Below are 17,490 nucleotides of genomic sequence, written 5' to 3' on the forward strand. Positions count from 1 at the left end.
GGCGCCCGCTGGAGCAAATTGATGAGCAATGGGATGACAGTGACAGTACAGTGACGTTTCCCTTTCCTTTCTCTTTATGTTTTTCATTCTCTTTATCTCTTTCTCTTTCTCTCTCTTTCCCTCCCTCCCTTCATTCCTTCTTCCTTATCCCTCCTCCTCCCTTTCTCCCTTCTTTTTTCCTTTCTTCCCCTCTTCCTTTCCTTTCTCTTTCTCTCTTTCTTTCCCTTTCCTTTTCTTGCTGCAGTGCCAGGACTCACACATTTGACTGTTGTCGATGGGGAAGAGGGTCCCACATTGTGCTGGTGCTAAGGGATCACATCAGAGTGCTGGGGTCCCCTTGGCAATGGGAGGCAAAAGCGTGCCGCCTCAAACATATGCAAAGTGGGTGCTCTGCGGCTCAGCTACATTCTGGGGACATACATGTTCTTTTCCCTGTCATTTTTGAGAATCCTGTTTTGTAGAAAGTTCCTGAACTTAGGCTTCTCTGATTATTAAAATGATTGCATTCAAATTGTATATTTTGGGCAGCAATGCCACAAAAACTGACATTGTATCTTCTCACAACAAGGTAAGTAGCAGATGATGTTCATTTGTTTCTTCACAAGGATGCCTGGATGCCTACTTGTTATAGTCTTTTCTGACCAAGGGACAGTTCCTTGTTCTTCACTTCTGGAGTACAGTTAGGGAAAACTTCCTTGGCAGTGTTTGTAACTTAAACTGATAAGTATTAACAAGAGAAGGCAAATAAATGTACTGAATTTGCTTTACTGTGTTACATTTTAGTTGTAACGGAATAAACTTAATTAAAAGTATGTTTTATGTGACATGGGTGACTTCAGAAAAAAGTGAAGGCATAAAGAAACAATCCTAAGAACTATTTGATTGAGTGGGTTGCTTCCAAAAAGAGAGACAAAGAGAGAGGGAGAAGGAGAGAGAGAGAGAGAAGCAAGAGAGAGAGAGAGAGAGAGAGAGAGAGAGAGAGAGAGAGAGAGAGAGAGAGAGAGAGAGAGAGAGGAGATAAAAGTGAGACGTGAGAGAGAAGAGAGAGAGGAGAGTACTACCACAATATTGTTAAATCAAGTAATACATAAATGGAGCCCATCCTGTTCTAGTTGGCTTTTGAGAAGTCATCCAAGCAAGAGGCTAAAGAATCTGGGGTTCTGGGGCAGAGGAAAGGAAAAAAAAGAAGGGGCACACAGGAAGAGGGTCAGGACAAGATGAGAATTTAGGATGACCGGCTTTGAGGCGTGGGGATGAGAGTGGGTAATGAAGGACATAAATAACGTTTCCAGGTCAGGGGAAAGCGTGGCCTCGGGCTTGGCTGGGTCGGGGGTGGGGGGGGAACCAGGCCGCGCTGGAGCACGTGGGCACCCCTCCCCCCCCCCGCGGCTGGGCGTGGCTGCTGAGCCGTCGGGCCGGGCCGCGGCGCGCGCTTCCGGGAGTGCCCCGCAGGGGGCGCGGCTCCGGGCGGCTCGGCGGTCGCGGCCGGAAGGGGCGCGGCGCTCGCGCTGGCTCGCCGCGTCGCCGCCATGAAGGCCGTGGTACAGCGCGTCACCCGGGCCAGCGTCACAGGTCAGTCGGGCGGGGCCGGGCGCGGGAGGAGCCACCCTGGCCCGGGCTCGGCTTTGTCCGGGTCCGGCCGGGTCCCCGCGGCCCCGGGGTCCGCCCCGCGGCGTCCCCGGGTTCGTGTGTCCCGCGCGCTCGGACCCGGGGCGCGTTCCCGAGAGGGTTGGCCGCAGCGGCGCGTAGGAGCGTTTCCGGGCGCGCCGTCGGGCTCCCGGCCGCTTTGTCAGGTCCCCGTTGTCACTCCGGCGGTGCGCAGGGCCGCTCGGGGACTCGGGGGGCCGGGGCAGACCCGCTGCCGCGTGCCGCGCAGACGCCGCCCGCCGCGCTGTCGCCGGCCCGGGGCTTCCGCGACACGGGCGGGTTTCCCGGTCGCGGGTAGGGTCGCCCCGCCGGCGGCAGCTGTGAGGGGCTGGGCTGCGGTGGTCTGCGGTGTCCAGGGCCGCGACCCCCGCCGGGAGCAGCCGGCCCCGCCACTCCGAACCGTTTGAAACACACGCGCCGAGAAAATAGCGACACTAAGGGCACGGAGCCAGCGGCACAGCTGGTCGGTTCATCTTTGCTCAAGAGCCGCACGAACGCCCCCCCACCCCGAGGGAGCACGCCCTCCCCCGCACCCCCCGGGGAGGGAGCTGCTCTCTCCTGGTGTTGGCAGAGCCATGATGTTTCTGCCCAGTTTAGGTATCCTTGTTGTCCAACTTTTCAGCCGACACCAAATGTGTTCATGTGTCCACAGAACTATACACTAAAAACAATGCAGTCTCACGAGGAAACATCAGACCCCCAAGATTATTTTCAACTTTGTTTAGTGATTTTTGTGCTGATAGCTTAACGGTTTTTGGATATGTATTTGTTTTTGTTTGCTTTCTGGGGCGATGCACTCAGGAATTACTCCTGGCGGTGCTCGGGGACCATATGGGATGCTGGGAATCAACCGGGAATCAACCGGGTTGGCCGCTTGCAAGCAAACGCTCTACCCGCTGTGCTATCGCGCCAGCCCCTGGATATGGTTCTGGAGTAAGAGGGAATAGGATACTGACAATACTGACAATCGATTTCAGTTTGGTTTTGGGGCCACACCTGACTGCTCAGGGCTGACTCTTGGTTTTGTGCTCAGAGATCACTCCTGGGGATGCTTGGAACCAGGAATGAGAAGCGCTTACCTGGTGTACTCTCACTCGCTCCCTACTATCTATCCGGCCCCTCCATTTGTTGAATTTTAATCATGTTTCAGCATATTTCAGCTAATTTTTAAGTTCACTACAAAAAGTCATGGATGAAACTACTTTTTTTGGCTTGAAAATAATTTGGTTTATGTGGCCATTTCCAGTAAGTAAAGGAGAGAGTCCTTTCCCTCACCTTTCTCTAGTGTCCGTGCGTTGGGCATCACATGTTTGTTTAGTTTTTGTGCTTGGTTGTGGTGTGACATGGGTTGCACACGTGGTTGTTGGGGTGCTGAGGATCTTGTCTGGGGATGACACTGGGGGTTCTGGGGCAGTAATGGGCATCCATGCCAGGGTCTCGAGCTTGTAAGGCAGGTACCATGTGGATCGACATGCTCCGGCCTCGTGAGAGTTTAAGTTTGATCCTTTCTCTCCTGAACTTTGCATCCTGTTGATCTAGATTATTGGAAATACAGTAGTCTGTGATTCTCTGATTAGACTTTGAGTAATTTTAGTTTACTATTTATGTTGTGTGCTCTTAGAAGCAAACCCACCTGAATTTAACTAAAGACTGTTAACTATGTGAAGATGTTATTAATTTGATGTTAATAGAATGGGATTTTTAGTGCTTTCTGTTAATCAAGCCTTTTTTCTTTTTTTCTTTTTTGCTTTTTGGATCACACCTGGCAATGCACAGGAGTTACTCCTGGCTCTGCACTCAGGAATCACTCCTAGCAATGCTCAGGGGACCATATGGGATGCTGGGAATTGAACCTGCTTGGCTGCCAAGGCAAACGTCCCACCCGCTGTGCTATCGTCCAGCCCCAGTCAAGCCTTTTAGTGAATTGCAGTGAAAGATTTCCTGATTCCTTCAAAATTTGGCCCACCATGAAAAGTGGCTGTACTTAAATTGCATTTTATTTCAGGGGTTTTAAAGTGTCACTTCCTATTTTATGTTTGGGATAAAGTAGAAATATTAGGAGTTGTATTTTGTTATGTGAATGATTCACTTTTCAAGTTCGACACATTTTGATGCTGTGGCCTGGTTATTGTTGCAATCTAACTTGAAAAGCTTTATTATGGAACATTTCAGATATTCATTTGGTTACACAGATGGAATATTACAATAACTTTCATGTTCCATCATTTAGCAACAGCAACTAAAAATCCCAATAGAATCATAAAATAGGATTCTATGGAAGTCAGGATTGGGGAGAGAATCATGAAAATGGTTGGGCTTGAATGCGTTAATTGGGAAAATGTCTTTGATTAACATTTTGGAAAGTGACTAAATAATTTTTCAAGCTTTCCCTGTAGTCTTGTCTAAAATGATAATTCTCAAGTTTTCTACTGTAGAAATTAATTTAGTTGTAATAATTAAAGATTTCTTTTTTTTGGTTTTTGAGTTACACTTGGCTATGAAAATTAATTTACTTGTAATAGTAAAAGATTTGTTTATTTAGGTTTTGGGACCATACCCAGCTTTTCTTAGGGCTCTGCACTCAGAGATCACTCCTGGTGTGTTTTACAGGACCATCTGAAACTGGGTTCAAACCTAGGTTGGCCATGTGCAAGGCCCTACCCATTGTACTATTATTCTGGCCCCATAACTAATAAAAGTAATAACTAATAAAAGTCTTGATAAGTATGCCAGATAGTTTTGTTTCTTTGTATTTATTTACATAAATAAATATTTGTGTAAATAAAATGTAAATATATGAATATTCCCACCACCCGCAATATTCAAGGGCTTATTCCTAGCTCTGTGCACAGGGATCACTTCTGGAGTGCTCAGGGGACCATATGTAGTGCTGGGAATTCAGCCCAGGTCAGCTGCATACAAGGCAAGTGCCCTTCCTGCTGTACTATCTTTCTGACCCCATTGCCACCAAATTTTTTTTTTTAATTAATTTATTTTTATTTATTTATTTATTTATTTTAATTTTATTGAATCACCATGTGGAGGGTTACATAGTTCTCAGGATTATGTCGGTTATACAATTCTCAAACACCCTTCCCTTCACCAGTGCCCATCTTCCATCACCAACCCCCCCAGTATACCTGCCGCCCCCTCCCACCTCCCCAGTCCCCACCCTTGTACTTGATAAGTTTCACTTCGTTTATGCCTTATCTCGATTACATTCCATGTTTCAACACACAACTCACTACCGTTGTTGGGGTTTCCCCCAAAAAAGAAAAGCAGTCCTATTGCCAAGGAGGCATTTGATAGTTCTCCACTACTAAGAATATAGAGATATTAAGTCCCGCTGTTTGTTACATAACTTTTCTTTTTCCCCCTTGCCCCGCGCCACCGAGTTCACGCCTGTTTAGTAATCGCCACGCTGCCTGACAAGGGAAAAAAAAAAAACGAAAAGGATGGTTATTTCCCGTCATCAGCAGACGTGGGGCTCTGGCTTAGTTGATAGACTAGTAGAGTGTCTGCAAGCAGTTTCTGGAACCGAAGGTCTTGCGCTGGTATCGGCTCCGGCTCGAGATTCCACCAGCGTCCCACTGTTCCATGTACATAATTTTTCCCCTTATATCCCATTCCCACGCCACCAGGTCTGTTTGCTTAATGGACATCACACTGTAGTTGACGACACGCCGCGTTTCTTCCCGAGAAAGAAGAAAATTTCTTCTCAGCTGGCGTGGGGATATAGCTTAGTTTAGTCTAGAGAGATGGCTACCGTTTTGATTGCCTTCAATATTTCAGCAACAGACTTACTATTCTTGTTAGGATCTCCCACAAAAGTCCGACCCATTAAAAAGGGACATATTACATATTGCTGATGCTAAGATGACATTAGGTCTTGGGTTTCTGTATAAAGTCCAGGGAAAGTACAACCAGAAATAACATCACTACAAACTTTTACCCTTTTATGGTGCTCATAAGATGGAGAAGTCCTGCGCTGTGTTCAGGAGGGAGGAGTTGAGAGAGAGAGACAGGTTAAAAGAATTGGGGGATGCCCGGTTCCCACTGTTTCAGCGCACCGTGGGGTCTCTGGTCCCATGCCGGAATTAGTTCAGTGGGCTGCCTGGAGTCCAAGGGCGCTCCCTTGGGCTCTTCCATCATGCTCGCTCCGCAGCCGGATCCAAAGGGAAGCACACGTGGGGGAGGTGGGTTTAAATATCTATCTGCGGTGGGCGGGGGTCGCCGCCCCCGCCCCCTGGGGTCTCCCGCAAGCGCGCGAAAGCGTCCTGTTTCAGCTGGATCGCCGGCTCCATTTTGCGGTCAGGAAAACCGCGGATCCTGCGCTGTGCTCAGGAGGGAGGAGTTGAGAGAGAGAGACAGGTTAAAAGAATTGGGGGATGCCCGGTTCCCACTGTTTCAGCGCACTGTGGGGTCTCTGGTCCCATGCCGGAATTAGTTCAGTGGGCTGCCTGGAGTCCAAGGGCGCTCCCTTGGGCTCTTCCATCATGCTCGCTCCGCAGCCGGATCCAAAGGGCTAATTTATTTATTTTTAATTAGAGAATCACCGTGAGGGTACAGTTACAGATTTATACACTTTTGTGCTTATACTTCCCTCATACAAAGTTCGGGAACCCATCCCTTCACCAGTGCCCATTCTCCACCACCTGTAAACCCAGCGTCCCTCCCACCCTCCCCAATCCCATCTCCCCCCCACCCCACCCTGCCACTGTGGCAGGGCATTCCCTTCTGTTCTCTCTATTTAGCTTCTACGGCCCCGCAATAAAGGTGTTGAGTGGCCGCTGTGCGCAGTCTCTAGCCCTCATTCAGCCCGCAACTCCCTTCCCCCACATGGCCTTCGAATACAATATAGTTGGTGATCGCTTCTCTGAGTTGCCCTTTCCCCAGAACGTGAGGCCAGCCTCCAAGCCATGGAGTCAACCTCCTGGTACTTATTTCTACAGTTCTTGGGTGTTAGTCTCCCACTCTGTTATTCTATATACCATAGATGAGTGCAATCTTTCTATGTCTGTCTCTCTCTGTCTGACTCATTTCACTCAGCATGAAACTTTTCATGCCCATCCACTTAACTACAAAATTCTTGACCTCCTTTTTTCTAACAGCTGCATAGTATTCCATTGTATAGATGTACCAAAGTTTCCTCAACCAGTCATCCGTTCTGGGATTGCCACCAAATTTTATTTTATTTTATTTATTTTTTATTATTTTTTTTTTTATTGAATCACCAAGTGGAGGGTTACAAAGTTCACAGGATTATGTCAGTTATACAATATTCAAACACCCTTCCCTTCACCAGTGCCCATCTTCCATCACCAACCCCCCCAGTATATCTGCCGCCCCCTCCCACCTCCCTAGTCCCCACCCTTGTATGTGATAAGTTTCACTTCATTTATGCTTATCTCGATTACATTCCATGTTTCAACACACAACTCACTACCGTTGCTGGGGTTTCCCCCCAAAAAGAAAAAGACAGTCCTATTGCCAATGAGGCATTAGATAGTTCTCCATTGCTAAGAATATAGAAATATTAAGTCCTGCTGTTTGTTACATAACTTTTCTTTTTCCCCCTTGCCCCGCGCCACCGAGTTCACGCCTGTTTAGTAATCGCCACGCTGTCTGACAAAGGGAAAAAAACCGAAAAGGATGATTATTTCCCGTCATCAGCCGGCGTGCCACCAAATTTTAAATCAAAGTTCTGGGCAGGCGAGTTAGTTAGGGCTGTCCTTAGCGGGTTATTCCTGGCAGTACACACAAGGATCAGATGTGGTGTGGAGATTTAAAGCCAGGTTAGCTGCATGAAAAGTAAGTGCCTCAATCCCTGTACTATCTCTCCTGCCCCAAATCTTGTTATTGTTTTTGTATTTTCTTGAGGGGGGCGGGGTTTAACTTGTAATGGTGCTTGCAGGGATCAAGCCTGGTCTCCTGCATGCACAGCATGGACCCCAGCCCTTTGATCTCTGTCTAGCCCCCATGTTTTCTTACGTCTGATGAGATGAAAAATATCTGCCAATTCAAGAAATCGTATGTTTTGTGAGAGACAAGATTTATGGATTTAAATACATGCATTTGCTTGACAAAGTATAATTAAACTCCAGTAGGGAAATCATACATTGGAAAAAAGTACACACAAGATACAGCTTATCAAAGCTCAATGGCAAATAGATAACCAGGGGCATCATGAAGTCATGGAATGAAAATGAACTTTGGAGTCCTTACCAGTTGTATGGTGGAGTGTCTTCAGCCAGTTTCCTCCTTTTGGCGAAGAAGAGAATAATGCTCCTTCACAGAGCCATCATGAAGATGAAACAAAAGACTGTCGAAAAATCTTTGATACTGGATTGGCAGATACCAAGCAATCAAACCATCTTCTCTGCCCTCTTCCATTGTGTATGAAGAAAGGGGCCAGAGGACTGGAGCTTTCATACAGAAGCCCTGGGTTTGAAATCTGTCACCTTGTGATTCTTCCCACCATCTCTGGGAGCAGCCCCTGAGATGCTGGCAATGGTTTCCAAACCATTGTTCATGAAGACTTTCAGAATACTATTTTATTCTGAGTACTTGTGCCATGTAGTTCACATGCACTATTTTATTCAGTCTATACAACAACTCCATAAATTAAATGCTAGAGTTATTCCCATTCAGTGAGAAAATTGAGGCACTGAGAAGTAAGGTGACTTGCCCTAGGTCTGAATAATTCTTTACGAAGGCTGGGATTTGACACCAGCTCTTTCTTCAAAGTGAGAGTTCATAACCACCATGGCACACTGCTTCCCAGCATGCCATCTTAGGAAGAGAAAAGTCATTACTGTCAACAGGAGATGTGTCCAGAAAATCATTGTAAGAAAAATCCAGGTCAGGGGCCGGAGCAATAGCACAGTGGGTAAGGCGTTTGCCTTGCACACAGCTGACCAAGTATCGAGCCCCAGCATCTCATATGGTCCCCCGAGCACCTCCAGGAGTAATTCCTGAGTGCAGACCCTAGGTTAACCTTTTATTTATTTATTTATTTATTTATTTATTTTTAACTTTTTAAATTTTATTGAACCACCGTGAGATAGTTACAAGCTTTCATGTTTGGGTTACAATCTCACAATGATCAAACACCCATCCCTCCACCAGTGCACATTCCCCACCACCAGTATCCCAGGTATACCTCCCTTTCCCACCCTCCCCCTGCCTCTATGGCAGACAATATTCCCCATACTCTATCTCTACTTTTGGGCATTATAGCTTGCAACACAGACACTAAGAGGTAATCATTTTTGGTCCATTATCTACTGTCAGCATGCATCTCCCATCCCAACTGGTTCCTCCAGCCATCATTTTCTTAGTGACCCCTTCTCTATTCCATCTGCCTTTTCCCCTCCACTCATGAAACAGTCTTCCAGCTATGGGCAGTCCCCCTGGCCCTTGTATCTACCATCCCCAAGATTAACCTCTGAGCATTACCAGGTGTGACCCAAAAAGCCAAAAAATTAAAAAAAAAGAACAAATCCAGGGAAGGCAGAGCCACGGCAGGACAAACACGGCTCTGGGGGAATTGTAAAAGGCGTCCAGCTTTCATAGAAGAATAAGGAAATCAGGAAGTGTTTCACCATGATTGCAGCAGAATTGTTGCCCTTCTGGCCCAGGGAAGACAGAGCCTCTGGTGGAGAGACAGGGACCTGGCCATGAGTCTCAGGCGTGACTGGCCAAGTCCTCCGCCCTCCCTGAGCCTTAGTTCTCTCATGCACAAAGCAAAATAGGAAAACAATAGCAGTTTGATCACCAAAGGATTTTGCCAAGATGACGTTTATTCACTCATAGATTCAGCCATGCACTCATTCCTCCAACACATGCACACACATACGTGTGTGTATATAAGTATCCCGCCTGCACAGCAGAGCCTGGAAAGCTACCTCTGGTGTACTCGATATGTCAAAAACAGTAACGATGACGGTCGGTCCTCATTCCCCTGACCCTGAAAGAGCCCCTAATACGCCATCGGACTACACTAGCACACACAACAGGGATGAATGGAGACTTCACTGGCTCCTGCTTGAGCAATTTGATGAACAACGGAATGACAGTGATACTGTGATTTATTTGCATTAACTTCTTTTCATTATTTATTTGAATCGATTGTCAATTTGATACACCCACTACATCTGTGCCCCGAGGAAGCTCATTTGTAACATTTGAAGAATCTCCATACTATTTCCACTGAGGCTGAGCCACCAAGAGTGGAAGAGGGTTTCTGTCCCTGCCCCCATCCCTGCCAGCACTGGGTGTTTGTACACATCTTGATGTGTCAGTCTCACTGGTGTGAGGTGATGAGAGTTTTTTGTGTGTGTGGTGTATGTGAATGGTTCAAAAGGATCTGGAAAGTTGACGTGTGAAGCAGAAGAGAAGGGGCTGAGGGACGGTAGAAGGATATTAGCTCTGGTGGTGGGTGTGGTGCAGTAATTACACACCTAAAACATTAATATTATGTTTTAATTCAATATTAATATAAATTTAAACATGATAAATATTACATTTGTTAACATTTATAGTTATTGATTATGCTATAATTTATAGGACTGGAGCAACAGCACAGCGGATAGGGTGTTAGCCTTGCATGCGGCCCACCCAGGTTCGATTCCTTCATCCTCCTCGGAGAGCCCGGGAAGCTACAGAGAGTATCCCTCCTGCATGGCAGAGCCTGGCAAGCTACCCGTGGTGTATTCGATATCCCAAAAACAGTAATAAGTCTCACAATGGAGATGTTATTGGTGCCTGCTTGAGCAAATTGATGAACAGCGGGATGACAGTGCTACAGTGCTACAATTTATAATTATAAATGTTAATATGTTTTAATTTAGGACTGGAGCGATAGCACAGTGGTAGGGCATTCGCCTTTCACGCACCCAACCCGTGTTCGATTCCTCCGCCCCTCCCGGAGAGCCTGGCAAGCTAACGAGAGTATTGTGCCCTCGAGGCCAAGCCTGGCAAGCTACCCGTGGCGTATTGGATATGCCAAAAACAGTAACAATAAGTCTTACATTGAGAGATGTTACTGGTGCCCGCTCGAACAACTCGATGAGCAACGGGATGACAGTGATGTTTTAATTTAATATTGATGAAAATAGTTATTCTCAATAAGTTAAAAACACTTTAAAACTCATGTCCTCCCACCAAAAAAGTCCCTAGATTTGGCAAACATTGACTTAGACTTTGCTAAGCTGGGAATTAGAAGTTGGCAATTTAAAACTTGATATATAAATGGTGGTTTTTATGTATATTTTGCTTCTCTGTGATAAAATAGAAACATAATTTCTTTGCTTTTATGGCATAAATGTGTCCCTTTTATGCTGTCTATTGTGTTATCAGATTTCCAGTAAAAACAGGTATTGATTTTCTGAGAATTACTATAGGTGAACTGAATTCGCTGGGAGAAAACAAGTACTTAGTTTTTAACAGATGGATACACTTGCTTATAGGAAGTTTCAGGCATCTTAATCAAGGTAACACAGATAAAAATATGGCCCTAAAATCTTGTTTTACGGGTTGTTCACTTTTTTTTTTTTTTTCTTTTTTGGGTCACACCCAACAATGCTCAAGGGTTACTCCTGGCTCTGGACTCAGGAATTATTTCTGGTGGTAGTTGGGGGACCATATAGGATGCCAGGGATCGAACCCAGGTTGGCCGTGTGCAAGGCTAACACCCTATCCACTGTACTATTACTTCAGCCCCTGGTTGTTCACTTTGTGACTCACTCATTCCAGGTACAAAATCAGAATGGACGTTAAAGAGCTGGAGAGAGAGTATAGTGGGGAAGGTGCCCCAGCACTCCATATATAGTGCTGCCAGGACTGGCCCTGAACAAGCTGGGCATGTCCATGAAACAAAACAATAAACATTAATTCTGATTCTCCGTTTATGTAACTCGTTTTATTTTTGAATACTTACTGACTGCCAAAGAAGTTATAAGAAGTGTGTGATGCCTAAACTTTACGGTTACTTAAGATGCTTCAGGAGCCTTTTGGTTTTGAATCTTCTTTCTCTCTTTTGTTTCCTCTTTAGTTGCCGGTGAGCAGATAAGTGCCATTGGACAGGGCATTTGTGTGTTACTGGGTATTTCTCTGGAAGATACACAGAAGGAGCTGGAACACATGTAAGATGCAGATTTCTTTTTTTTTTTTTTTGGTTGGGGAGGGCCATACCCAGTGGTGCCAGGGGGTGTGCTCCTGGGATAATGTGTGGGGCCACTTACAGTAGTGTGATCATTGAACCTGGGCCTCCACATCCAGCACATGCTCGCCAGCCCTCTGTAATATCACTGTGGTCCAAGATGCACACATCTGAGTTATTGCTATTTGATTGGTATATGTGTTGGTTCTTTCTATGTTTGTTTTATCAGTATATCCATTCTGGGAACTTCCATAGTATTTTGTGTCTCCATAGAGAACATGTCACTTTTACGTATGTTGTATTTAATATAGTTTGGTTACCTTTATGCTTACTTTAAAGTAAATACTTTTTGGGGTTTTAGTTTTCATGCCATACAGAGTAGTGCTCAGGGGTTGCTCCTGATTTGGTGCTTAGGTATTTATTCCCAGAGTGTTTCTGGGGACTGTGCAGTGTCAGGGATTGAACCCAGGACTCTTGCATACAAAGCATGAACTCCAGCTCTTTGAGCCATCTCCTTGGCCCATATCGAAGGAGGCCAAGGCAGAGAGATTTGTTACAAATCACCAACAATGTCAGCAGAACAGGAGCAGACAACCTCTGTCCCATTTTGCTTTTATCTGCCAACCATTCTGTAAATGCAAAACCCAAGCATTTCTTCACCTGTTTTTTTAAATTTGAGCAATTATAACCTGTGCAGGACTCACACATTTTAAAACCTCCAAGTTGTTCATCGTACACACAGGGTCTGGTACTCAAGTTGAATTTGGTTTCTGATAGCTTTGTCCCATGCTTTGCCTGCCCATTGTGCATAGCTCCAACAGTGAAGTTTGGTGGAGTACACAACACTCTCTCTCTCTATGTATAGGAGAGTTGTTCTGAGCCTATGGCTGACTCTTAAAGGCATGAGAGGACAGTTAAGAAAAAAACTGGTTCTCCTAATTGCCGCCACCCTCACGGCAGATCTTCACAGGCCTGTCCTGGGCCCGTGCCAGAGAATAAATCCACTTAAAAAACCAGCCATATGGGACCAGTGACTGAAAACGCCAGGCCTCATGGGGTTGGGACTGAGCTGTCCCTTTCCATCTCCCCGCCCTCCGGGGCACTGACTATCATGCCCATGAAATGCCTCCGGGTACCATTCAAGCGTGTTAAAGGTCATGATCCAGAGATTCACAAATGAATCTTGGAACCAAGGAGCTCGCTACAGGGATGGCTTTGGACCCCAGTTATATTAATTTTTACAAATCCAGGAGCGCATGGCTGACGTCTCATATTATTATTATTATTATTTTTTTTTTGCTTTTTGTTGAATCACTGTGAGATAGACCTTTACAGACATTTTATACTATTCATAACAAGCAATACAAAATAAATTATCTTGCATCTGCCTGGGGGGCAGGCTTGAGTGTGGTGGGACACATCCAAATAATGGAGGCGGGAAGGTGTAATGGTGGTGGGATTGGTGTTGAAATATTGAATGTAATCAATTATTGTGAACAACCTTATAAAAATAAAATTTAAAAATCCCCTGATTTTCTGAGTTGATGCACACACACACACACACAAACCCTGAATCTGAACTCGAACCCAGGCTGCCTTACCAGAAGGCTGGCACTGTTCATTGGCAAAGAGAGGGGATTGTGTTTTTGTTGTCCAACTGACTCTCTTAGGTTCTGGCAGTTGCCTCTCCTTGTATTCAGCCCTCTTGCCAGCACCACGTTGCACATCCATATCCTGTGCTTGGATCTGTTTGTTCTGCTTCTTGGGTATAACTGTGCCCAGTTGTTCCTTTTGTGTTAGATTAAAAATCAGACTTGAAACCTAGCTCCTGCCAGTGCATTGGTGAGCAGTGGGACTGCCCATACTCAGTTCAGGATGATGATGTTTTATTAGTGTGCTTGCTTTCAGGGTTCTATCCTAGAGATGCTGAGGGACTTTGGGACTAAACCTGCTGGTGTTCGAGAGCCATGTGGTGCTAGGGATCGAACCCGGGGTATTGCATATGCCAGGTGTGTGCGCCAGTCCTTTGAGCTATTTCTCTGGCCTGGTGTGATTTACCAGAAATTTTCTGTCTACTCAGAGTCAGATGAGTTGTGTGATAATTGAAAAAGGGGCTCTGAATGTAATAGTTTAGGAGATCTAGAGGCGTGACTTCACATAAAGCAAAGGTATGGGAAGAGCCCACCACATAGGGTGTCCATTTAGTTAGTCAATTACTCCATGTAATGTGCTTGAATATGTTTCTAGCATCATTCAAAAAAGTGGCTTTCAAGTGGTGCAGTTTCAGTTTTTGTTTAGTTTTGGAGTGACACCCAACTGTCCTTGCTGTTGTCTACTCAGATTACTGGCTCTGCTCTCGGGATCACTCAGTGCGGCACAGGGCACCATCTACAGTGCTGGGATTGGAACCATTGGGCTCTGTGCAAGGCCCCGCCCACTGTACTATCTGTCTGGCTCCAAAATTTGAATTTTTGTACAGATAATTCTTTGTCATATTTCTCAAATCTGACCATATTCATGTTACCTGGTCCTCTTTCTTGCCGAGGAAGTCCTTAATCAGCCACATGTACAGGGAGTGTGCCCTTCTGATTCTTAAGGAGCATGTGGCTTAGTTGTCAAATTGTAGTTTATTTCCTCAGATCTTCATTTGGTGGAGGATGTGATGCTTATGAGGTGTGGGATCTCATCCTGACAATTCAGGACAATGGGCCTGGACAGCTCAGTGTGAGGGCCTGAGCATATAGTGTTGCTTTGGGTCCTGTGGTATCAGGGACCATATGGGTCACCATGGCATACTCTGGGGCCTCCATGATCACACCTGTAGAGCTTGGGGATCCTCAGATCATACCTGGCCATGCTTGGGGCACCATATGTTACTGTGGATTGAACTGGGGGTTAACTGCATGGCAGACATGTACTTTAACCTCTGAACATCTCTCTGGCTTCTCCTAAGATCATTTTGAGTAGCTGAATACAAAAAGGATACAATTTATATCATTGTAAATATAGAGTCTAGAAAAGTTCAAATGAGACCTATGTTTTAACATAGCACCAAAAGGGCAGTTAATGAGTGGTTCTGTTGGAGCTCCATTTTCCTCTAGCAGTTGCGGAATTGGAGGGACTGACAGAAGAAAAAGAAGGAACTCGCACACAACACTCTGGAATAGCATTATTACTTACCCCATAGTACACATAAGGAAGCTATCCAGTGAATATGGAACTTGCTGAAGGATATGCCTCCTATAAGTGATGGTTTTAGCTTTTATTTGGCAGAATGCCAATAACATTGGTGGGTACTGAGTTTCAGGACACCAACAATTCGTATGTGTGTGTGTTGGCCATGCATGGCTGTCCTCAGGGCTTATTCCTGACTCTGCTTTCAGGAATCACTCCTGGCAGTTCTCGGGGGACCATATAAGGTGCTGGGAATTGAACCACATTGGCTTTGTGGAAGGAAAATGCCTTATGAGCAGGGCACTTGTAATTCTTCAGGTAGCTTTCACTGTTATTTTTCACTCATAGGGTCCGAAAGATTTTAAACCTGCGTGTATTTGAGGATGAGAGTGGAAAACACTGGTCGAAGAGTGTGATGGACAAACAGTATGAGGTGCTGTGTGTTAGCCAGTTCACCTTGCAATGTGTCCTCAAGGGGAACAAGCCTGACTTCCACTTGGCAATGCCCACAGAGCAGGCGGAGAGCTTCTACAACAGCTTCTTGGAGCAGCTGCGGAAGACGTACAAGCCAGAGCTCATCAAAGGTAGGTAGGAATGGGGCAGATAGCACAGGGATTAAGGTGCTTGCTCACCTGTGTGCCGCTGATCCCACTTCAGTCCCTAGTACCATGTATGGTCCCTCTAGCACCACTAAAGGTCATTCCTGAACACAGAGCCAAGAATAGCACATGGCCCAAGGCTCCTTCACACTCTTCTTATCCCCTAGAACAAAACAAAGCCCAAAAAGGTAGACCCATGTGGGAGAGGAGGAGTCTTGGAGATATAATGGTGTGGTGAGGGGTGGGAATCTGCAGTTGCAACATATCCTTTACTTACAACAGTATAGTAACCACTGCTACTGCCCTTGAACATTCTAAATGCTCCATCAATACCATTTACTTTGAATTCCTTATTCTTCTGCTTATATTTGTATATATTTAGCTGCATAAAAGCAACACTGTGTTTTATCTCAAACTGTCTCAGCGTCTGTTTTTTTTTCTTTTTCTTTTTGGGTCACACCCGGTGATGCTCAGGGGTTAGTCCTGGCTTTGCACTCAGAAATCACTCCTGGCAGTGCTCATAGGGGACCATATGCGATGCTGGGAATCAAACCCGGGTTGGCCGCGGCCGCGTGCAAGGCAAACACTCTACCTGCTATGCTATCACTCCAGCCCCCTCACTGTTGGTTTTAATTGGGATGTTTATGCTGGCCAGCAAAAGTATGTTGCAAGTCACAAATTAGAGCACTTAAAATTTCTGGAAGCCATAATAAGAAAAAAAAGGAAAATGAAACAAGTACATTGAATGTTGTTTGCTTGGTCCTGGGGATTGAACCCTGGACCAGGCAATTGTTGCACCACTGAGCCACATATCCAGTCCTGTTAAATAAACTTTGAAAGTGGATCTTAATTTAATCTAGTATATCTAAAATATTCAGATTTTACATTTTTCAAAATAGTAAATCTCAAAAAAAAAAAAAGTAAATCTCTAAACATACTCACAACACATTTATTTCAATTCAAACTAACCATACTCAAGTGCCTAGTAACATACATGGCTAGCAGTTTCCATACTGGATCTGTAGCGTTAGGTCTTAATTTACCTACTTAGTGTTGAAAATGCCTAGTTTTACTAATCCAGATTTAGCTTAGAAAATGCTGTAGAATAGTTGCCCTAGTTTGTCATAGAAATATGAATCTGAAATTTGGAGTCCTTTTAGGATGGCCATTTATTTCTACTGTGTTCATGTTTTGGAGTTTAAATTGCACTTACCATCATATATTGCCTGTTACAGCAGAATATTTACTTACTATTTTTTATTAATAAATTAACAATTTATTAAATTTTTGAGTGGTACCTGGGGACTCTTCCTTCCTCAGTGCTCAGGGGACCATGTGGTTCAGTCCAGGACTGAGCCCTAGGCACTAGAGTGCAGAACCCTTGGGCCCTTGTAGGATAACATTGGGTTTATCCTTTCATCCTTGCCGCAGGGAACCTCGTTTGCCTTAAAGCAGTGTCATATGGAGACAGGAAGACAGTTAATATTATGCTTTGTAACTTGGGAGTTGATTGACTCTACTAATACTTACTCCTGGGCATCTGCTTTCTCAACTCAGTTGCCCTTAGTTCCTAGCACCTGAAAAGCAAGGTCCTGACAAGGGATGAAATGGACCCAGGGCAAGCTGTGAGCTACCCTGGCATTGAAATGGACCAGGCCAAAGCGCCACAATACTCAACTTTAAGTTGAGAGCATGGTCATAGACAAATGCTGTCATAATCCAGAAGTAACGATGAGACTAGGACCCTGCTGGGGTTAGGAAGACTAATATGACCTGAGGACTGTGGTCTAGAAATTATAGTGAAATGTCATTAGGGAGAACCAAACTTTTAAGTTTGATATATCTCTTACTGTGCTCATACAGAATGATGCTGGAAATATTAGAAGTAAAAATAACTATTTGAGTGGA

The 17,490-nt window shown here is 45.2% G+C and overlaps 1 protein-coding gene and 1 non-coding gene across 4 annotated transcripts in view; both read left to right on the forward strand.

Moving 5' to 3' along the window:
* The first annotated feature begins 1,412 nt into the window (after window positions 1-1,412).
* DTD1 (D-aminoacyl-tRNA deacylase 1) overlaps window positions 1,413-17,490 on the forward strand; it is a 231,145-nt gene continuing 215,067 nt past the window's right edge. For all 3 annotated transcript variants that reach the window (XR_008629346.1, XR_008629347.1, XM_055133344.1), the window contains exons 1-3: window positions 1,413-1,572; window positions 11,702-11,792; window positions 15,332-15,567. Coding sequence is in view for 1 of the 3 variants with exons in the window: in XM_055133344.1 (XP_054989319.1) it covers window positions 1,530-1,572; window positions 11,702-11,792; window positions 15,332-15,567 (370 nt within the window). In the remaining 2 variants the exon portion in view is untranslated. The remainder of the gene's footprint in view (window positions 1,573-11,701; window positions 11,793-15,331; window positions 15,568-17,490) is intronic.
* Window positions 12,584-12,724, forward strand: LOC129404061 (small Cajal body-specific RNA 11). Its single transcript, XR_008629659.1, has one exon. It is a non-coding gene; the product is annotated as a small Cajal body-specific RNA 11 (non-coding RNA).

Source organism: Sorex araneus, chromosome 3 (assembly GCF_027595985.1).
Source record: "Sorex araneus isolate mSorAra2 chromosome 3, mSorAra2.pri, whole genome shotgun sequence".
Taxonomy (NCBI): Eukaryota; Metazoa; Chordata; class Mammalia; order Eulipotyphla; family Soricidae; genus Sorex; species Sorex araneus.